The 23,233-nt window shown below is 44.5% G+C and overlaps 1 protein-coding gene across 1 annotated transcript; it reads right to left on the bottom strand.

Moving 5' to 3' along the window:
• Nucleotides 1–338: 338 nt before the first annotated feature.
• LOC142036673 (AF4/FMR2 family member 1-like) lies at nucleotides 339–22,659 on the bottom strand. The gene is made up of 15 exons (XM_075040094.1): nucleotides 22,631–22,659; nucleotides 22,476–22,530; nucleotides 22,307–22,344; nucleotides 20,715–20,871; nucleotides 17,075–17,992; nucleotides 14,459–14,556; nucleotides 10,648–10,894; nucleotides 9,523–9,614; nucleotides 8,460–8,523; nucleotides 7,502–7,638; nucleotides 6,224–6,295; nucleotides 5,500–5,593; nucleotides 5,354–5,397; nucleotides 3,731–3,957; nucleotides 339–966 (listed from the first exon to the last, which is right to left on the bottom strand). Exons 1-15 carry the CDS (start codon nucleotides 22,657–22,659, stop codon nucleotides 845–847), a joined length of 2,394 nt encoding a protein of 797 aa, XP_074896195.1. The 3' UTR covers nucleotides 339–844.
• Nucleotides 22,660–23,233: the final 574 nt, after the last annotated feature.

Below are 23,233 nucleotides of genomic sequence, written 5' to 3'. Positions count from 1 at the left end.
TCCTCAGTGTGAGTGACATCCCTCCACCACCGAAGAAAGGCAGAGCTGTTTCCAACCACGCCTGGTCATTTTGCCACCCCAACTGTTTCTGGCTTACAAGGCTTAAACCGAGCAAGACCCTAAGTAATACAGTTCGAGTGCTAAGGGCTTCTGTGTGCGTGAGTGCATGGCAAGGAGGAGGACCAAAGCAGCGACGACTTAAAAAGTGAACTTGCAGCACTGAAGGCAGTGGCTTCCCCCGCTTCTCAGGACAGCAGCTGGCTGAGAAATGCAAGAGGGTGGGGTTGGAAAGCAGGCAAGGCAGACCACTTTGCTGTTTTTATTGTAACATAACGCTTTTCGGTGCTGCTGAGGTTGTTGCTACTTGCCATCTGAGGAACAAAGACACCAAAGATTGCATCCATGCTTGGAAAAACATTTCTCTGACATGTCTTCTGGGCACACAACTGTTGCAGACTGTGGGATGTTGCATAATAACCTCTGGAGGCAGATTTCCTTCTTGTCGGCACTTCTTCATGTGTGATTATTGTCCTGCTGGTTATTCGTAATAGAAATGTTTATAGACCATCAATACATTAGGCCATTCAGGCAATTCATTGCACTTCATTGTTTGAAAGGAAGGTGCCATCAACGCCGAGGCTTTCCTCCATCTCTTCTTTTTCAAGGCAGCAAAGCGCTACCCTAAAAATGCAGTTCAAAGTTTTTCCAGTGTAACCAGATCCCTTCCACCTTGATTTATTTTCCCTTGCAGGTGCTTTGTATCCAATGATTCAACAAGTTAGACTGTTTCTGAGGCTTCAAAAGTGCAAAAAAGTTCAAGGTATTTGACCACCTTGAGCACCAGTTAAGGCGTATTTGTTTCCAGTCTCAGCCACTGTAAACCCTGTCTAGCGTAGTGTACCAGTTCGGTCATGCTACTGTTCAGTGCCAGAGTGCACGTCGCTGTGCTGAGTTCAGCAAAAAACTCTGGAAAAAGGGGAGGGAGAAAGAAAACATTTGGTTGGTTTCACAAAACAGGCACATCCGACAGGCTAGGGGGCAGTGAGGAGCGACAACAGCAGCACACTGACAGTTGGCAAGTCCCATTAAACATTGTTCATGCAGAGAGGTCAGCAATAGTAGAAGGCTGGGAAATGTAATAAGTGCACGAGGCACAGCACGCAAGAGGAAAATCACACTCACACACGCCTACACACACTGAACCGCCTCCCCAGGTGCTGGCTTTAAAAGGACATCGAGACTCCATGGTAGGTGGGCAAAAGTTTGGGTGTTCATACCCCAGTTACTGCTGTGTGCTTCCCCCAGATTTTAAACAGGCCAAATTTGAGTGTCTTTCTGAGTGATGCCGGGAAGCACACACAGCCGTCATCAGACTGGTCCCTTTCCTTCATCCATCCTCAAACCTTGGAGACATCATGATTTCTCAGCTGAACAGGTTTAAAAATTTATAGAGCTTGCCAGGCTATACAGCTCAGATTTGGGTTGCCTTTAGCTGGGCATGTCAGGCAGATTTCACAGAGTCCTCCTACCCTGCCACCAGCTTGAGGCACCACGCTCCTCCTCCCACATGGGCAGGAGAAGGCTCTTGCAGCATATCTGAATCTGCTGGGAGATGCTGGCAGGCTGCATGCCCTGCTCTGTGCTGGCAATCATCTGTGCAGGTGACAGTGAGTTACAGGAAATTATCACACCTATTCCTTTCCAGTCACCTTTCCAAGATATTCCTGCATGACCTGCCTTCTAGGGACATGGGCTCGTCCCAGTCCCTCGGTCCCTCCAGCCTTGATCGTGTTGCCAGGTACCTTTTCAGAAACCGCCCGTTCTCAGCTCTCCTTATTTACACACAAAGATTGAACCTGGAGGCTGAAGATTTCTGCTTGGCTGTGCAAGGAACTCTTCAGCAGCAGAGAGCACAACACTTTCATTCTAATACTTTCCAATTCAGAAGCAGAGAACACATTTCCCCTGATTTCCCTCCTTTTGTGTACAAAATGGGTATCCATTCCCTCCACAGGAAACAGAAGAGCTGTAAGCAGGGACAAGGAGTCTGAACACCCTGCCTGGGCAACCAGAAGATAATCTGATCTGGGACCACAGTACTTTGTGAAAGGAGAGTGACTTCACATGCACACGTGCAACCTCAGCTTGTCCTTGCTGTGGGAAATCAGAGGCTGAAGACAACCTCTTACAGCCTCATGATCCACGGTGCTACTCTGCATTACAGTGAGGAGCTGGGTCCTGTGCTGGAAGCAACTGGTTGCGGACCCGCCAGAAAGCACTTCAGCTCTGCACAAGTGACTTGGACATAGTTAGAACTAACTGCTTTCCACTAACTTATGACTTCCCTGTTTAAGAGGACTCGATAACTGAAGGCCACTGCTCTTTCCTCTTCTTATGCCCTATGAATTGCACAAAAGAATCAAGGATATGGCCTTTTTTTTAGTTTTAGGTACTCACTCTCCGCACCTCTTAGCATCTGTACATTACACTGAATATCAACAAGTTCCAGTTCTGAAATTCCTCCACCATCCTGAACAGTGACAACAACTGCTAAGCCTACATGAGTATTTACTCTTCTGCACAGATCTACTCCCTAAGGAGTATTTACTACCCCGGTCATCATTCCCCTACATCAAAACAGCAACACATAGCAGGTTCTGAATTTAGTCTTGATTGATGCAAGATTGTGCTCAGGCTGCCCTCCCACAGGTTTTCCTCCAGGACTCATTCCTTTGGCTTACCAGCAGCATCCACTGCTCCTTCTATGTGACAGTCTTTTCTCAGCCTTTAGAGGCTAGAATCCAAAATACTACACATGAATTGCTGCTGTGAGCACAGATTTGCTCAGAGGACAGCCAACAACTGGAGTTACTTTATTCAAAGGTGACTTGCAAAGCCTTTTGAATTTCAGCAACTGCCTCATTAGTGTGACTATTTTTACAGCCTTCCAACAATTCAGCCAGGCACATCGTGTTTATTTTCTTTCGCAAGTTTGCCAACAGATCATGGCAAATCTTCCCTTTGCCCACAGTAGCTCACAAAACTTTGTGTTTTACGGAAAATGACACTGCAAATGCCACATGGGATGGCAGGTTACAGACTGAACTGCATCTGCTCTAGGGCTTTTGCTTATCCACCACTGCTTGTACCACAGGACAACACAACATTTTTAACTACAAAACTGTAAAATAAAAAAAAGTAGGAGCAATTTTAGAAATGCTGCTTGGCAAGGACTCCAATTGAAGTGCTGCTCAGCTTCTCTGTTATGGAGAGAAGCCAGCTTCACCGTTTTCAAGACAAAAATACCTGGAAGTTTGACAAACAAACTGAAACACAAGGGTACAGGCCAAAAAGATGTTTTTAAAGAAAACGGACCAATTCAGAAAAGCTAAGCGCCCCAAAGGGAAAAACAAACAGAAAAAAAACACCCTTATGCTTCTTGTGTTACCATGGAGCGAGCTGGCTGGTTTCCTGCACTTGATACCCTCATGCCTTAGCTCTTAGACATTTGAGGATGCCAAGACAACCTTTTAATTGGAACACTCGTCATTATATCACCACCAAGTATCTCTGCCAATAACCTGCCAATAAGCCATAGCTGTCTATTTCGACATTTTTACTGCTTTGTTCTTTAGGTATGGTGTTTGCTACACTGAGTGTTAGGATTTAAGCAAGTACATACACATAAACACAACACATAAGACAGAAAAGCCAGAGGGCAAAAACTTACCCTTATTCTTCCTGACCAGTGCATCAGCCCGTTCCCAAATATCATACGCATAGAGGATATAGGAAGTAATGTTGACGTAGGAAGAGGTGATGCTTGGGATATTATAAGGGACAGTGACTGAAGAGCCAATGCTGTTGCCGCTGCAGTTGCTAGCATTCGATCCTGGCTGAGAACTCACAGAACCAGCAGGAGAGGCCATTGGAGAAAGAGAAGGCATGCCTGTGCTTCTGCAGGAGAAAGAAACACCACCACAAACATTTCATTTCAGAGTCGAAAGTCTTGCCACAAGACTGGCTTATGCCAGGAGCTATCCAGTATCATCTAGGCCTGCAGCATAGAGTGTTAAAAACTGAGATGCATTCAGCTACATAACAGGTAATTGTCCTCTGAGTGCAAGGCCAAGGTTTTTGAATTGATTTGCGACTCTAAGGACTCCTCTTGACAAAAGAAAATGTGGGACCAGACATCAGAAAGGGCCACCCATCCACCTTCCAAAATCTACACCTCCTCGTGCAAGCCTTCACCAGATTCTCTAAGTGTTTTTTGCTAAAGACTTCCATTTCAGGCGTGCTGAAGCTCCCCACCTACAGAGGCTGGAGCTTTCTGACAGCTAGTCAAAGCAGCCAGGTCAGCCTACACACACTTATTTATAGACCTAGGGAAGCTAAATGCAGCCAGCTGCCCGCCTTCCAGACACAGGCTGGCTTCATCACATCGCTTCACCCCCACCACTTCAACCAACCTCATTTCAGTCACTGGTATGAGCGAGCTTCCACCACTGCTCTTGGGAGACCATTTAATTCCCAATAACCTACGCTGTCCAAGGTGGCAGAAAAATAACTGGAATTTCAGCATCACTACTGAAGACCAAACCACCTTCTCTCAACTGCAAAGTTTAAAAGGGACAGATGTGGAGCTGGATAGCTATCTGCCAAATGCAATTACCACAGGATAGAGAAAAAGTCTTACTCATTGTCATTAAAACACAGCACCAGTCTGCCAGGCATTGGGCCAAACACTGTTATGGGACATCTTGCCTTTTACTTTTGCTGCCACATACGCAGCAACACTGCTGCAGATACATAGAAAGGACAAAATGCTCAATAACTCACAAATTAGAAAATTAGTTTCTTTTTCTTAATTGGTGACTGAGGTAAAGAGAAAAATATTAAAGTATCACCTCAAAGTTATGCTACCACAGGCTGAAGGCATAATCCTACTGGACAGTGGCCAGGGAGATGGGGATGGTACCCTCTTAAGTCTGAAACGATCTCTAGATGAGAGCGACAGAACAGAACAAAGATGACAACAACAGGGACTCTGAAATAGCATAGTGATGCTACCTTCCTTGCTCCTCTGGCCTGTTTCTCTGGTGGAGAACTGCTCTGCCTGATACACAGTAACTCTGGACCTCATAACAAAAAAACCCCAACCTTTCCAATGAGAAAAGACAGGAAAGAGAGAGCAGAAACCTACTCATGCCCCCTAACAATATGATTTCAGGTGGTACGAAAGAGCGAGCGGTGAGGCACTCAAACGCAGCCTGCAACTCAAATACTCGGGATACTATTTTCACTCACACCCTTATAGACACATCACAACATACATCTTTTTAAATCTTACCTTGCAACACATGGAGAAGGTGCTTGTGTTACTCTGGAAGAACTCTGCAGTAAGGAACAGAACTCTTGTTAGGTATGGGCTATTCAGCCAACATCAGTAACTACTGCAGCCAGCCAGCTGGCAGCTTAGTAATACGCATGCCCTACCTTGAAGTGGTCATTCAGGATCCTGGAATAATTTATTGCAGTGTCTTTTTTGTAACGAAACATTGCCATGTGCAGAATGGACTGGCAGCGCATGCTGTGAACAGAAACACAACCAAGAGTAAGAGTTCACGCTCACCGCTGCCTGCTCAGCAGTCATCAGCCTTGTGGGATGGAGGCAGGCACACATCAGCTGTATTGCAAAGTCAAGAAAGCTCAGAATTTCTCCTCCTGCTCATCTTAAAGAAAGACTCTGTAAAAAAATCACAAGGGGGAAAAAAAAACCCAACAAAAAAAACAACCAAACAAGGAAGGGCCATGTCTGGTCTTTTACATAAAACAGGTGCCCAACCTCTTATAGGTGCCACAGGCTGAGTAAGCCTCTGTCCAGAAGTGCCTCAGCTACGTTCAACTACAGCTTCAGTTACACAGCTCAAGCACGGACAGCCAAATCGCATTCTTTCACCTTAGGTGAGAGCCCTTATGTGCTCTCAAGTTACCAGCAGATCAAATTTTAGAGCCTGTGCCTTCCACATGTAGTCCCTTGTGATATCCCAGCTCACTTTAGAGATGTTCCTGTTCATTCTGGTTTTTATATTGTGGGGTTTTTTTCCTTGCAGAACTCTGATTCCCATTTAACTCATTCTTTTGCCCCTGAAAGTAACGGGTCTTTCACTCTATCAAGTCTAAAAACAGAATATGAAGGTGCAGAACAACGGTTACGCACCATAACACAGCAAAGATTTTTTCTTGTGAAGATGCTGAGGAGTCCGTAAAGGATTTCAATGTCATGGCGAATCTAAGGAAACAAACAGAATCTTGTCAGTCATCAGGGCTCTGAAGTCCTACTGTTTATGAAAAACCAGTGCATGCCGTTATCTCAAGCACTGGTCCAAAAGTCAAGAAACCTGCCCCGAGTTCTTAGTCCTGGCACCAAGTGCTTTGTATGATCTTGAGCAGAGGACTGTCTCCAAATGCCTTGTTTTCCACGCAGCAGGAACAGATGTGGCCCCTTATGCGACTCGCTCTCCTCTTACACTGATTAATGGGCAACATCCCTACAAGTAGATGCCCCCCGTGGGCCACCTACAGGCCTGAGGCCCAGAAGAGGTGCCCCCACCACTGACTACAACACTAATTCAAGTGTTTCTGGACAAGACAGACATCTCAGTGGAAATGTTTCTTTTGGCAAAGAACAAATAAGCAAACCTCCTTTTTGAAAACAAAGCAACAGTAGCATCTTGGAAATGCAGTCCCTCAAGACCAAAAAGCAAACAATGTCATTTAAAAAGTTTGAAGTCTACCACAAAAAAAACTCTGACAGCTCTTTCAGCTCTAAGGTCAGAAGTCAAATCAGCTCTCGAAAACTCACATAACCTGTAATTTCCATATGAATAAACTGATACCTGTCTCTCTTCTATCCAGTACATGGTTCCTTGGATTGCACTGCCTGCATATGTCATAATGTCTACGATCTACATGCATCTACTATGGCTGTGAAACTAAACAGGGAACGTTGCTAAAAGAAACCCCAATGAAGTGCACTGGTACAAAGACACATGGGAGAAACCAGTAAAATCTGCCTTCAATCAAGCTGCAAGAGCTTTGGGGCACAAACCGCTCTTCCACGTGCTAGATTGTTGCTTTGATTTTTTTTAACTGACATACTATTGAGCTCACATGCAAAAGCAACTTCAGTTCTGGATAAAGTAAAAACTCCTTCCTGTCCTCGATTATCTGAACCAGTGTCCTCTGGTGTACCTCAACTGCAAAGCTCAAATGCTGAGGAGGACATGGTGCCTACTTCTTCTGATAAGCAATGCTGAAACACATTTCAAAGGATTTGTCTCTGGTGCCTCTGGATGGTCTGTCTGATGCTTGTACAGCAACCCAAACTCTGCTCCATGGTGGGAATCCAGAGCTGCCACAGTTGCAAACAAGCAATGCAACTAACCCTTCCCCTCCAAACATGCTGCCTAACCATCATGCTTTGAAAACCACTTACTTGAGGAGATCTATGGTGCCCCTGAATATGCTGTAAGCTGATTTTGGTGCTGGTGCATCCGATTCCAAGGCAATCCCATACTCAATGAAGGAAAGGGCAGCATCTAGGTACTGAAAGGCCTTTCCAGTCTTGTCGGTCTATTGGGAAGAAAATTCTAATTTTTAGACTAAGACAAAAACTGCTTCTCTCAAGTGTACCTGAATTCCCTTTTTTTCCCCTAGTTAGGCAGGATTTGAAGAAAGAAAAAGATGCAAGTCAGGCCTCCAGGTGATAATTAAAGGATTCTCAGCAGAACCCCTAATGTGGTCCCAGTCATCAGCTTTGTGGGCTCTGGCTATTCGTATCTCTTCCTCTTGCTCAACATTTTCCTTAAGTAATTTATTACCTTCACGTTTTTGGATATTATTGTCTCATCTTGGGGGCCTGCTTTGGGAGAGGCAGATGGGGCCTTCCCATTGCAGTATTCCCTCACTTCATTTTCACAGGTAAATGGCAAGTAGCAAATGTACATTATCTGACTGAGCCATAATTAGCAAAAAAATAGGTTCATTCATGCATGCTGTTAAACTGCACATAGTGGAGAAAGCTAGTTACATCTGCAAAGGGCACTTCCAAGTCTTGTCCACCAACACAGGATCCTGACGTTTCAGAGTAAACTGTCTTAAAACTATCTTCCAAGGACTTTGTGATAGCTCTGCAAAGCAAACAGGCCTGCTAACCTCAGACAACATCAGTTCTGAATCCTATTCTCTAGGCACATTCTCTAGATGTGTTTACAACAAAGGGAAATGCCTGAACATTTGGCAAATAAAGACAGCCTCCCCACATATGACTTGAACATGCTCCATGTAGGGAGTATGGAAGTAACGTTAGCCAGCGAATCTTATTCACGTGCATGCAAGTATCAGGTCTGAATGCAAGAGCTGGTTAACATTTCTAGCACAGGGCCATGACTTACCATTGCATCAGCTTTGTGCTTCAGCCTCTTGGCCACTTCTATGTAGTATTCTATCGGATGCTGCCTGAATTGGGGACAGAAAGAGGAAAAACAGAAAACAGAGAAAAAGAGTAGGATAAATTTTACCTTCTTATCTACAGGATGCTATGAGTCCGAACATCCTGTTTTGGTAAGCTTGTTACAGCCTTATCAAACACACGTTACAGTTATGATAGTCACTAAATGAATGTTGTCTGCATGTTCAGAAATACATAGCAGTTGAATGGACAGATAAAATGAATTGATTTCTTAAAAAATGTATGTTAGAATAACACTGAAAACTTACATTTCTAAGTAGAAAAAACACTGGAGGTTAGGCTACTATGAGGCCAAGTTTACTTCTTTGCTCCCATGGAAAGATAGTAGTTACGTGATGCCCTATCATTCCTCAAGTACAATACCAGCAATACATTTTTGATTGAAGCATACAGTAAACTCTGCAGTATGACACACTCAGACCAAAAGAGCTTGCATTCAAGTTATCTGCTTACAAGAGATATGGTGTGCAACGCTTCTACAGAGCTGGGTCTCAGTCAACACATAAATGATGATAAATTTGGACTGCACACATTTCTGCGCATTGGGATAATCTATTCACCATGGAAATGGCATACAGCCACCTGTGCGCTAACAAAAGGAGCAAGTAGAGTCATAGCCTCTCAGAAAAAGTCAGTTGCCTGCCCAGCACCCTGTCACAGAGGAGTTTGCCACTTGTCAAGAATCAGACAAATCAAAACCCATTACTTGTAGGCAGGCACAAGACACCTCCTCTCAGAGTTCAAAAGTACTTAATTTCTAGAGTAGCTTCCCTCAAACCAAGAACTGTTGTAATGAGACCTTTGCTTTGTGGTGGGTGGGCTAAGTCCCAGACACAAGAAGGCAGTACAGGGCAGGTCTCAGACATCTCTCTCTCTCTTTCCTCCCCAAAGAAGTGATCAAGAAGCAGAAGCCTGGGTGGCTGCAGGGCCAGCCTTGTCTGGTGTATTCAGAAAGTACAGGTGATGGGTGTAAAACAAAAACTTACTTTTCAAACGTGAGTTGAGGTCCCCTTGGCTTGGAGGCACCATTTGGCAAAGAAGGCACTGGGAAAGGATTTGTGACATCCCCTGGAGATCCCTGAAAAAAACACAGAGTGGAGATAAAGCTGGTTAGAGAGATGTCTAAATCAATTCCAAAGCTTGGCTTTCCTAAATTTCAAGAGAAAATGTTTATTTGTCCCAGGCATAATCTATTCTCCAGGCTCTCCAGCTCTTCTTACTTTCTTCCCCAGTACCCCTTTCAATAATGGAAATGGAAACTTGGCATCCTACCTGACTGCTAGCAAGGCTTAATACCATTCAAACTTCTCCCAAGCATGGAGAAATTAAGTAGCAGGTTTCCTTGCACAATGGCTAAAATAGCAGTAAGGCTGCAAGCAGCACGTTTTTCACGGCCACTAGCCAAGGCAGAAGGGGTAATATCCATTCACACTTATTTCCAGCTTAACCACATGGAAATTGCTGATTCTCCACTACTAACTACATTATCAGGAAAAAGCAAGCAGTTAGAAGCCAGCTAATACAGCATGCACAGTCTAGCTTAACACACACAGCAACATCCTAGATCACACACACAGAGCCATGAGTAAGCAGCAATATAATTGAATTTTATAACCTCAAAATGCAAAGATCCAGCTGCAAGGATCATCAACAATTTTGTAAGCAAGCTATAAAACCTTATACCTAGGTCACGGTCAAAACCACAGGTTGCTTGTTTCTTATTTTTAAGCAATCCACTCTTTCTTTCTGTAAACACACTTATTTTTACACCAATATTGTACTTGCAGTTGCCTACAGTCAGAAGCAGTTACTACCATAAACACGATTCTCTTGCCTTTGTTTTTCACATGGTCACCCCTTCTCACTATGTTTCACTGGTAAGATTAAAACAGATGATGGAAAGTCAGCAGAGAAGTTACAACACAGGCTTTTGAGCTAGCAACATAAGGTCACAGATAGCCATTAAAGGGGTAAAAATGCTTCAAAGAGCTTTCTCTGGTGGCTTGTTTATCTTCCTTCCTTTTTAATATCCTCAGAGCATGTTTCTCAAGAGAATCACACAGCACCCATGGGTTGCAGGAAACATCCTGCCAGTTATAATGGATACCTACTTTGATGCCCTTTGAGAGCTCAGCGGGATTTCTCTCCACTTTCTTGTGCTTGGAGAACAAAGGATCCTTGTGGTTGCTCTCGTTCCTGGCAGTGTTATCCACGACAGGCAGCTCGCTGCTCTCACTTTTGGGTCTCTTTTGGGCCATCTTGGTTGACTTTGGTGGAGGATGTACAGGAGACATGGGTGGCAGCGGTGGGGGTAGCAGGAGATCTTTCTTCTGGGTTTCAAGTGAAGTTTTTGATGCTCTGGAGATGGGAAGCAAATTCAGCAATTGGGATGAATATGGTGTACATATAAGGTAGGGATTTTTTTAAAAACATAGTTATATCATGTGCCAGTTCTCTTTAAATTTCTCTGGAAGTGTGAAATGAGTTGTTAACATAAAGAATCCAACAAAAGCAAAACAAAACTTCAGGGACTTCACTGGCATTAGGTAACACATCTTAAGCCGCCAACAACACACAAACAAGTTGGTTTTCAAGTAGGAATAACCTTCAGGACTTATCATTGGAGTAAATGCTTGCAACCAGAATACGAGGCTGTTGCAAAAAAAAGGCATCCCTCCAACACAGCCCCTTTTCACTGAAAGAGGAAGAGAGGCAATCACAGCAACTAAAATCCCTGGCACAAATCACCCAACAAGGCAAATGAACTGCAGCACTACCTCTCTTTCCCAATTATGGTAGAAGATATCTTCTATGGTCAGAGATACTCACCTAGACATTTGATCCCGTATGTGCTTTGACAGAATTCAACTGAGTCATTCCTTGCCAGGACTCACCAGCTCAACTAGACAACACTATAAAGTTGAGAGGATTCCAGTGATAGAGACTTAAAATGCTGTGCTTTTAAATGGCAGAGTCTATCACATTTAATAGGATGGTGGCACATCAGATTTCTGATCATTTGAAGTTAGGATTACCAGGGAACTCTGGCAGCTGTAAGCAGCACCAAATAGCTCTAAACCTTGTTTCACTACTGCTCATTTACATCATTTTTATTCAGCTTCTCAAAGTTTCCAGGAAAACACAGAGCAGTGAATCCCAACTCATGGACTGCCTTATCAGAAGAGGAGGAAATGAAGTTAAACCCAGTGAGAAGACTGAAGTGTAACATTGCACATCTTGCTTCGTTCTGCTGTGCGTGCGACAGTCCTCTCCCCTCTTCCACAACCCACTTTTCCCGTGGCACAGTCCCTACTCACTGCACACATGCTCCCCAGCTTCACTACAGCTGACGCTCCAGAGAGGACTGTTTGACGCAGAGCTCAGCGGCATCCCCTGACCTGATCCAGAGCCCTCTCTCCCCAAAAACGCATCCTATTCTTCCCACTCTGAAAGCCAGAACATGGCTAAAAGGGGTGCTCATTTTCACTGAGAAAAAGGGAGGAATGAACCACAGAAGTAATGCCCTTCCATTATTACCACAGCTGAAATATCCCTTCACCCAACTAAATGTTAGCCCTAACGCCTAAGTGCTTTCAGAGTACTTCAATGTTTTCTCTGCAGAAAAGCAGTTTACTCATATTGTCAGGACACAAACCTCAATGCTACATACCAATGCAAGTCAATACCTCAAATTCAAGCCACAATCAAGCAGGAATTGAATGCAATAGCCCAGAACTGACACAGGAACCTCCCCTCTCAGGAACACCGCCCATTTGAAGACATGCTCTTGGAAGCGTTTGCTCTAGCAAAGACCTAGCCAAAATGCTGGCAGTACACTGGTATGCAAATTATGGGGTAAGTTTCAGCAGATCTACCAGAAACACTGCAAATGCTATAGTGGAATACATGAGAAATTCCTGGCCATAAAGGCCATCTGAAATTCTAGAAAGACCGCAATTCAAAAGGCACACTGGTTGCGTCCCCATTAGGTCACATACAAAAAAGACAAAAACAAGATGATGATTTTAGTGGAGAACGCAAATGCTCCCTACCCACCTATACATACAAATCTGTTTTCTGGACTGGGCTTTGCACATTTCACCTCTATGCAAATCTGGGCTAGTCAAAGTAAAAAGCCTACTGGCACTGCGGCATCTTGGTTTGGTTAGAGAAAGGGGGAGCTGCATGTCCACGTGCTTCTGGAGCATCCCAGCTCAGCAGCCTCCCATGGCAGCAAGGTGAGAAAACAGAGCTCTGCAATACCCATCACATTCACCTCTGCATTCTCAGCTGGGAGAAGACAAGTTCCACCTAGCACAGACACTGCGTGCACCAGCCGCTAAGTGCTGTTCAAAGTCTGTAACCGATGACAGCAAAAGCAGCTGAGGGAGTAGAGAGTATCAGCATTAACATCTGACTTTTTTCTTTCATCAGGACCTGTCCGATTAAGAAAACAGCAATGATCACCAAGTCAAAATTTATGGACATACAGTTGCATTTAGTACAATATCCTTTCCCAAGAGGCTGCCAGAACTTGCTCTGCTGTGGACGTGATTGCTCAATCATGGGAATGAGACTCACGACTTCGGGGCCACCCTTTCAGCTATTTCACCTGTTTGCAGCAGGAGCCTGAGCAAGCAACTCAAATTTGTCTGCATCTCAATTTCCCCATGTGCAAAACACGTTCACATCATCTTCTCACCTTACAAAGACTCAGAGCTTTAAATGCATGTGAAGTACTATGAATCTGCTAAAAAGCTTTCTGCTGCTTCCCATGCAGTGAGACCACGAACTTCCCCAAAACAAGTATGACAGTAGAACCCAGAATGAGGAAAACATGCGCAAAGAAAAAGAAGTTCGTAAGAATCGTTGAATGGTTTGGGTTAGAAGGGACCTTTAAAGATCATCTAGTCCAACTCCCTTTTTAAAAGCATTTTAAGGCTAGTTCCATTTCTCATGAAAGCAGAAATAATTGATACTTGAACTCTCAAGTCTTACTCACCTAGAGTCATAGAATAGTTTTGGTTGGAAGGGACCTTTAAAGATCATCTAGTACAACCCCCCTGCAATGAGCAGAGACATTGTCAACCAGATGGCAAGTTCTCTTGCCATCCCCTGAAACACCTAAGCCATCGTGCAGAACAAGCATATGCTACTCCCCACAGAACAGCTGCCACCTCCCAGATCACCTGGGCAATTGTCTGCTGAGAGATTACCACCACTGTAGTTTAGAGAAGGGGAAATGGCTCCTACATCCCAGCGTGCAATCTACCACACTGTTTGCAACTCAAACAACGTCTAATTTCTTTGCACAAATTTGTTTCCTGCATCTGGTCTGAAAGAGAGCAGTGCAAATGGTTGCCTACCAGCTTAGAAGGAAAAGTAGTACGGGCACAACTGGCAATTAAATTTCTTGCAGCATAAACAGATTCTTTGAGCTACATGTAGTATATGGATCAGAGCATGCAGCAACATAAGCTGCAGGATGGACAAGTTTGTGTTTAAAATGGTGAAGTCTTCATTCCCATCTCAACTGTTCGAAATCAGGACAAATGCCACAACATTCAACGCTTTTGCAGCAGTGTAAACCAGGTATAGGAGGATGATCAGCCACGGAAACGTCAGCTTATGCTTGAATGATTAGAACCATAATCCTCAGCGTTAAGGGAGAGGAAGATAAGTGACACCCAAGTATCACTTCACATCTGCAACAAATAAAAAGGCGAATAAATGACACTCCCATAGCCACATGGTTGGTTCCAGGATGTAAAGACAGATTGCAGCAGATTAAGTTTCAGAAGGCACACGATGTTATAAGCAAACTCAGAAGTATAAGGACAGGAGATACAGTTCCTCGCCTTAACCTTTTTAAAAAAAGACTTAGTTTTATGCATGTCTGCCATCCCACCACTGTACACTCACTTCAATTTATTGGAGTCTTTGTTAGCTGCAGGCTGCAATGATTTTCTTTCTTTTTCTGATTTCATTTTCTTCCTATCAATCTCCTTCTCCACTTCCCTCTAACAGGAAGAAAAAAAAAAAAAATCACTCACGTTTCGAAAGTTGGTGCAAAGTACAGACCAATACAGCTAAGTTTGATTCTGGTTAAAAAAAGAAAAGGATAAGATATTAGAACTGACAAAGCATAAACCCAAAACACAGCGGATATAGATTTCAGGCTCGCTGACAAGTATCCTAAAATGACATTTTACCTACATTTGCTTGGATAGATTAATTATTTTGTAGTGATGGGGATGGAACTGCTAAACCTCTTGTTGCTAATAGTAATCAAAATTAAGGCATCTCCACTGCTGAAAATAAGCATTCCATCTGTTCTAGATGGGCTTTTTTTTCCTACTCAGTACGAATTATACAGAAATGTATTCAGATTCCTCCTGGCAAAGTCATGAACTGCAAGCAATTGTGTTTTGTGGTATGCCTTATCAAAGGGAAGGAAAAAAATGCATTCACAGGAGAGTTAGATCCCTCCGATTCCTCAGATGTGCAGGGGTTTTTGGTTTTATGAAGAAGAATCTGATACAGCTGAAATTTTAAACAGGCAGTTAAAATCACTGCCATTGTCCTCCAGAAGAACAGGAACCATTAAGGCGGAGAGGTAATAAATAATACTTTTTAACTGCACTCCATAGGTCTTACAATACAAAGCGTGCAAATCATCAGCTCACCTGAATGAAAAACTTTAGAATAATTTGCTACAAGCCAAGAAAATGTAAAAGAAACTGCACTTATCAGTCAGTGTTACCCACAGTGTGCCTGGTGGCAGCCAAAAGCATTCCAGGACTTTCTGTCTCTCTCCCAAGAGTACATGCAGGTTTATGTCACTGTGATGGAGCTCAGTAGATTGTGCTCGGCAGAGTCGACCTCTGGCAGTGTGCTCAGGGCAAGGCTCCAGCACCTAGATCAAGTTCTTAAACTGTTTCTCAAGTTGAGCTCCACACTGCCGCAAACGATGTCTGACAGCTGTACCTGACCTAGCTGGCTGTTACGAAGCCTGAGCCTCCAAGGACACTGATGCATGCTGACATAATGCAGACAGCAAGGCTCTGAGGAGGGGTTTCCTGCAATCAGACACTCAGGCTGCAAGGGAAGACATGTCTAATATCAAATAGCTCCTCTTTTGGGTCTTTGAGATAACAGGAGAAGCAACAGATTTGCTGCCTGTTTACCCTCTTCCACTGCTCCGCAAGAGGGGGACTGCTGTGGTCTCTCCGGTTTCTTCACCCTTTCCCTGCTCTTCTGAATTCTCCCCCACAACTATGGGAAGTTCAGAAAATGACAGGACTAAATGCAACCCACACGGGAGCCAAGGTTGTTCACCCACATGTGCTAAGCCACCTGCTCTGTGAGGAGGACCAAGAAGGTATACAGGCACTGAAATATCCACAGTGAATACCCATTCACCACAAGGCCTGCAACCAACCCTGTGCAGCTGAACCAGCTGGCTAGAAGTATATTCACAGCCCCCTTTGGGACTTAGCTTTCCAAAAAACACTTGTGAGCAACTACCATCTCAGTTAAATAAAGGGCTGTCTTGTAATTCAAAGCAAAGCAACTATTCTAGCTGAAGGACTCTGGACACATGCATCTTTTAAGCACTAGCATCGCTGCTAGCACCTCAGCAGCTCCAGGGGAAACCAAAGAAGTTTTCTACATATTTAGCCAACCGCTGAGATCCAAAGCAGGGTTTAGCGACACTTGTCACTCTCGGTGAACCTGGTTCAGTTAAAAGTCTGCATTTATGGAAAAGCAAAAACATGGGGCTGCTGCCATCATCCCTAGTAATAACACAATTCACACCTGCAGAATTTGTTCCTCTTTGTGTAAGCAAGCAATCACAACTGTTTCATGGAAATGAATGACTCCACACAGGAAAAGACTACGCTACGCAGCCTAAGGCTGCATGGCTAAAGGCAGCAGAAGGTCCACGCATAGACAAAACCAAAAACCACAGACCAGGGCAGCCTGTGTCAGTTCTCCCCACAAAGTGCAGGCAAGGTGCTCTCCCACAACAGACATTAAATGGATAGTGTAGATGACTGCACAGTCTGGGAGGTGCTTCAGATACCATGCTGCATTTAAAGGGGTTGCAGGGGGAGGGGGCACCACAGCCCTACAAAGCTCTGCTTGGTTGAAAGCCAGGGAAACCCACAAATGCTACCAGGGGGCTGGCCAACCACATGCTGACACAGCCTGCTGCTGAAAGCTCCTCCAATATAGGAGGGCTGGGGTTTTGTTGTCTGAGAAAACTAGTATTTCAAGAAAATACAGCAGAAAATGTTTTCAAATACCAAAGCGTTTGTTAGCTCACGAGGCTTTTCATTTGCTCAGCAGGGCATTTGTGACCAACAAGAAACCTCTATGAACGGCTTTGATACACATTCCCTTTAGAAGTTTGATAACACCTTTAAAGGAGGAGCGCAAGGGATCTACTCCCAACTTAGGAGCAGAAATGAACTCTCCGCATGGGTTTTTCAAACACCACCTTGGTCCTTGTACAAACCCACCTCCACCTCTTACCTTCCTCTTCTGAAGGGACTTGTCAAGAGTATCCGTGATTTTTCTCTCCAAGTCCTGCTTCCTTGCACCAGGGGGTTCCTTGGCTTCTGCTCTCTTCTGGTGACTGCCTTTCCCAGGGGGCTGGGGGACTCTTGACAGCAGAGGGAGATCTATTTTCACCATGAGGGACTGAGGGGCAGGGGAGTCCCTCACTGGCGAGAGCAACTTCTTCCCCCTGATAGGCAAGGGAAGTTTCTCCTTGTGAAAATCCTCTCTGGCCACGATGGCAGGCCTGTGGCCGCTAGTCCTGGTGGGGCTTGTGCCCTGGCCTTGAGGAAGGGGACTGAGAGCGAGATGCTCCTGGACACTGCCAAGCAAAACATCTCTCATGACCTTGGGGTCCAAGAAGGGTTTGGCATTGGCCTGGTGGGAGCTCTTGTGCTTTCTGTTCTCAGGGGGCTCTTGCAGTGCCGGGGTCAGGTCTTTTCTGTCACTGGATTTTGGCTTCCCTTTCGTTTTGACTTTTGGCTTGTCTCTGGAAGACTGGTCTCTGACCTCAAAAGGACCAGGGTCACTCTCCACCTTCAGGCCTCCTTTGGGCCCCTCGTGGACAAGGCCCTTGCTGGGCCCTTTGATGCCCACAGTCTGCCTGGGTGAGGGCCCCTCGGCCCGCACAGGAGACTTCTGGCAGTTGCGTTTGGTCAGAAGATGAGCGTCCTGAGGAGCCCTGGCCGCTCGGCCAGAGCTCTTGTGATGAGGCTCCCTCGGCTCGGCACGCTGGTGGGAGGAATTGCTGCTGACAGCCTGCCCCTGCTCCTTGCCCTCTTCACATCCATCCCCATGGGCAATTTCGCTGAGACTCTCTGTTGGCACTGCTGGTGGGTTCACCTTGGTTAGCCAGTTGTCAAGCTGCCACTTATTAGAAGTCGGTGGGTCAGGCTGCACACAAAAAGAGAAAGGAAGGATGCAAGACTTTATGATGCCTTTATGGGCTATTTTCATCCTAGCATGGCTTACCAGAGCCCAGTAAAATTTCCCCTTGATGTTAAAAGAGCTTGAAAGTGAAAGACCATGTGTCAGTGGTGATGCTTTAGCGTGTGCACATTGACAATTCAGAAACACAGACCTCATCTTCGCACAGGATCAGTCAAACGTATTGCACAGCACTCCTGGATCTCTGCTAGCCTTACCTGTTGCTCAGCAAGAGACCAGTCTACATGAAAGCTTCATCTTGGTTTGCCACTAACCAACACCGTTGTGCAATCAGACAACATATAAAAAAAGCAGCAGGTGTAGAAATGGATTAGGTGCTGTCCTCGCAACACTTTTGGAAAGTTAGTTGCACACAGCACTACTTTCAAAACAGATGAGCAGCTGTGCCAGCTAACACATCTCATTGAAGTCTGACAGGTAGGCTGTCAGGCTCCTGTGGTTTAGCCAAAAGCAAACCATTTACCAAAATAAATTGTATGGCTCGCATGTCAAGTCCGGCCTCTTCTGAGTCCTCTGCCTACACAACCCAACACTCGCTTCCCTCTGGGTCAAGCAAGGCGTGAGCAACGACTGAAGTCTGAAGGCCCCTGGCATCACGGTCAAATAACATAACGTGGTTGCTACAAGCTCTGCCTAATCTAACAGCGGTCTGACAAATTACGAGAAAAGCAAACCCAACTAATGCTAAAAGAGACAACAGAAGCTGCAAATCTGAGGCATTATTCTCTGGGGCCCATTCTGAAAACACCATGTATGTGGCAACACCACTCAAATGGGTAACTCATTATCTGGGCACCATCAGAGCACAGCTAAACTCCCGCACTCACTGATTCTCCCCAGTTACCACTCTCACTTCTGAGAAGAGCCACAACCCTTCCCCGAAAAGAGAAAGCCCAGTACGTGAAATGTTTTCCGAGACTAATGAATCCCTTCTGCCATGATTTTCTTCTCTATCCAGACTCAACTCACTGTAGAACATGCAGATAAATAAGACATGTCTTCAACTGTGTTTAAGTCAGTCCATCTAGAATCCTGGTTTAAAAAACAGTGCTTGGTTTTACCATGGGTTTGGAAGTAAAATTAAACCACGAATTCCATTAGGCTTTTCAGATAACACAAATCTGCTTTATTTTCATCAGAATTTTAACTTACTAGCCACTGAAGAACATTTGGTTTTTGGTCAAACACTGTAAAAACATGGCTAAAAGACTTAGTAAACTTTGGTTTATAATGTACGTAGCTATCAGACAGTGGCATACTCTGATCCTTTTCTAGCACTTCTACCATCGGTTATCTTGTTTGTGATCTACACCATCATACAGGTTTTCATTAGGTTTCCAAAACCAAAGGATAGTAAGAGTTTTTTTTTTTAAAAAATAAAATAAAAAAAAATAAAGGAACTACTGCCTATAGGTCTTAAAGTCTGTTCTTTTGCATGTGAAGAACTGACTATAAACAAATGGGCCATGTGCACTAACTTACTCCTTGAGCACCATGGATGAATAGTTTGCTGAATAAAAAAGGATAAAATGGTCAATGGCAAATAGTTAGGACTTCACTAGAGCGAGAAGGATCTTACAATCTAGTATTTTCAGGACAAACCAGGCAGGATTTGGTAAAAGAGGAGAAGTATAACATCTGTCCTTCCAAAGACACCCACATTGCAGAGGGCAAAGTCTGTAACTGAACTGCTAGAGGGTGAAGTGTAGTAGATGTGAGATGAAAAGATACACCTTCTCAAAGCTTGTTTTCTGCACATAAAATTCTCCCTGTTCATGTGCTTCTAAGGTAAAAGAAAGGAAAACTAGGGCTGGAGGAGGGGGCGGGGAATAAATTACACGGTTTCTGTGTTTTGTGAGAGTACCTCAAAACTGGCAGCAGATTGGTTTACATCAGCTGTGGTCCACAGGATATAACTATGTACTTCCCACTGGCCCAAGAATGTTTTGCAAGCTGGAGGAACTGTTTGAAACCATGGGACATGAGCACTTCTGCAGCAGATTTTCAAAAAATGCATGGTCTCAATTATGAAACTTTAAGGCGCTAAGTTCTGGTTGTCTGCTTTTCCCAGTAAAAGCCTCAGAAATGCCAGTGCAGCACTATCTGAGCCCAATTCAACAGAAGCAAGTCTAAGCACATTCCAGCCCTTCCTGCAGGTCTCATCACTTCAGCTGTGATCTGGGAGAAGCTGAATCTGTCACTCACACACAGGAGCTGCAGGGAGGCAGTGGCTCCTCTTAATGTATCAGGAAACTGGTCTCACCCCGAAGCAACCCATAGCCTTGGCACCCAGGAAAGCTGCACGGGCAGACATGGGCCCCAAACACCCCAGACAAGCTGTGCTTCTCATCTGCACCTTGCTTGTGTCTCACCCGTGAAGGCACTAATTCCTCCAGGAGTGCTAGACAATGATGCCAAAGGAGAAGGGGGCAACACTTCAAGGTTAGGCACGTAGACGTCTAATTATGCTGTTACTAAGGGTTATTTAATTGACAAACTCTAGAAGGGAAACAAAGGGTAAGATAAGCCTGATGATGCAGCAAAGGTGTCAAGGGGACACCTGAACAACGACAGTATTTCAGGTCTCCTGTCCTGAATGCATTCAGACAGCAGAGAGTCTGAGGCAAGAGGCTGCATTAAGCAGCCTCTACATTTTATTGGCATTCACCTCAGGTGCTGACGCTCTCGGAGGGTCGTTTGCTTCACTGTCACTCGAGCTGCTCTCCGTCTCTGAGTCTGAAGAGCTGTCTGAGTCACTGGTGCTCCCTGACTCCGGGCTGCTGGAATGTGCTGATGCCACACTCTTGGGCTGGGACTGTAGGGCACTGCAAGGCCACCATGAGATAAAATTAGAAAGCAGCATGGGTGAAGGTTACTTACTTATTATATTGACATGGCAGGATTCAAAAATAAAACTGAAACCCTGTGTTTTGGCACTGAGAGGGGAGGGGAGAAGGCCAAAGGAATACATTGCCATAGTCAAAAGATAAAGCACTGGAATAAAAAACCTCTGGAAATAATAAAACCTTCAACTCCAACCCAGTCGGACAAATACGTAAGCAGGACATCACTGCTCCAGTATGAAGCTGCATTTAGCCAACCGAAGTTTAAAAAATAGCCAAAACTAACGAGTGTTTTTCTGAAAGCCCCAACCCTCAACGGAAAAATTTCCAATAAAGGCTAACAAGACAGAAACATACATTCCAGGATGGTTTCTCTTTTTTGTGTTCTCCCCCTTAAGTTTTTACTTCTTCATCTGTGTTACTTGGTCAAGGTGCTGTAACTGTTTCATTAACGGTCATGTCAATCAGTAGCATTTTTTGCAACACCCTCCCCTACTCAAAAGTGTTTTCCTCTAGCACTGACAATGGGAGTGGATGGAACTGAGGGAGAACTGTGACTTTTATGCACACCTTCTTTTTGTTTTGAAATGGGCTTACAAAATGTTGATTTTTTTTTTTTTTTTTGCTTTGAAAACTGTTTCCCACATTAGTATCAACACATTTGTATGATCTGGAGGCAAGCTCCTTGCTTATCCAGACTGATACTGTGAGAACACTCTATTTCAAGAGCTTGCAGAGACACAGATCACACCAAGAACTGACGTGCCCTTCTGCCAGTCTGACTTTGTAGACCATTACCCTGTGCTTGAAGAATATAGATATCAAGCCAAAAACATATGTCGGTGCTCTCCTATAGGAAAAATTCTGGGCTTCTCCACCTTTCTTCCTCTAATGCTGGCGTGTGGCTCTTCAGTCTACCTTGAATACTGCTTCTGACTAACAACACATGGCAGGAACTGCTTGCAGTCAGCTGCCTTATCAGTAGGAGCTGAAATAGCCTCCATGAGCCTACCTAACCCTTTTCTGTTCTTCATCCACTTGGCTTTTTTGGGCTTCCTTCTAAACTAAAACTGGACTCACACCTCACTTGTCACTACTACAACTGAAAATCCCATTAGATCCAGTGTGATCTACATATACACTGGTGGAGAGGAAGAGGAGAAAAGAAGGGAACAGTTGGGGAAATCAGTTCTGGTTCACAGACAAAATCCAGCATGTCTGGATTATTACTTTCTAATCGGAGCTTTCCGTAAAACTCCACACAACTAAAGGCGATTTTCAACAGCAGCTTCAGGCAGCTAGAAACCAACACCTGTATCTACAAGAGAAACCAGGAACCCTTACCCATCTTCTACCCCATTAGTTTTGTTTTTCCTCCTTATTTGGTCTAGCTAGTAGTTTGGGAACAAACCTGTACCTTGGAGGAGCAAGTGAAGAAGGTGGCTTTTCAACAACCTGTTTTGTTCACAAAAACAAAGAGGAGAGGGGGAGGAAAGGTTAGCTTAAGGAACTCGGAACAACACAACAAGTTGTGATGATTTAAAGGGAAGTCTGTGTGCCTAGTGTATAAAACATCTAAAACTGACTTGGTCGTCACCACTCTCTTCACTATCACTGAGCTGCAGGTCGGCCTGGAGCATTCTGAAAGACAACCAGAAGACAAATCTCAGCCAAGGCAGACACATTTTCAAGTAGCAGACACTGAGAAAGACTTAGTTTGCACTTGCCAAAACAAACAAACCTCCCACATCCTTTTTGAACATTTAGCATGCTCAATCTGCTAAACCTTGTCATTACCTGAATGAATGATAAAATGATAACACACAATCTAGGGATTTAACTGTGCTTTCCAACTGATCTCAGGACACTTTGCAATGGAGGTCAGTATCCTTGGCTGCCATCTACAGACAACAAAGACAAAGTTCCGTGAGCGGAATTCTAAACGAAGGTTACCTAGCACACTAACACAGCCAACAAAGGTTACCTAGCACACTAACACAGCAGGGCAGGGTGGAAGAAGTCTGATCCTTGTACAGCAAGAGACTAGCATGCTACTAGACTGCACTGGCTCCCCAAGGGGCAGAAAGCATCAACTTTGCACCAGAAGCTGTGCATGTTCACTCTCTCTGCGAATATTTCTTCTGCCACAGGGGTTCTTTTTTTGCTGCTGAGGTCTCCTACACAAGACGTAAGCAAATGCCAAGGTCAAGCCTATCTCCTATTTCATGCCCAAATAAGAAAAATAAGCTGTAACACATTTTATAGCAAGAAAACAAATACGAAAGATCCCCAGTGAACCACATCACCTGGGAAAAGCGAGGAGAGAGTTAGTGTTCCTGATGCT

The sequence above is a fragment of the Buteo buteo genome, chromosome 1 (genome assembly GCF_964188355.1).
Source record: "Buteo buteo chromosome 1, bButBut1.hap1.1, whole genome shotgun sequence".
Classification (NCBI taxonomy): domain Eukaryota; kingdom Metazoa; phylum Chordata; class Aves; order Accipitriformes; family Accipitridae; genus Buteo; species Buteo buteo.
The sequence above is the reverse complement of the archived record's forward strand: the minus strand, read 5'-3'. Positions and strand labels throughout refer to the sequence as shown.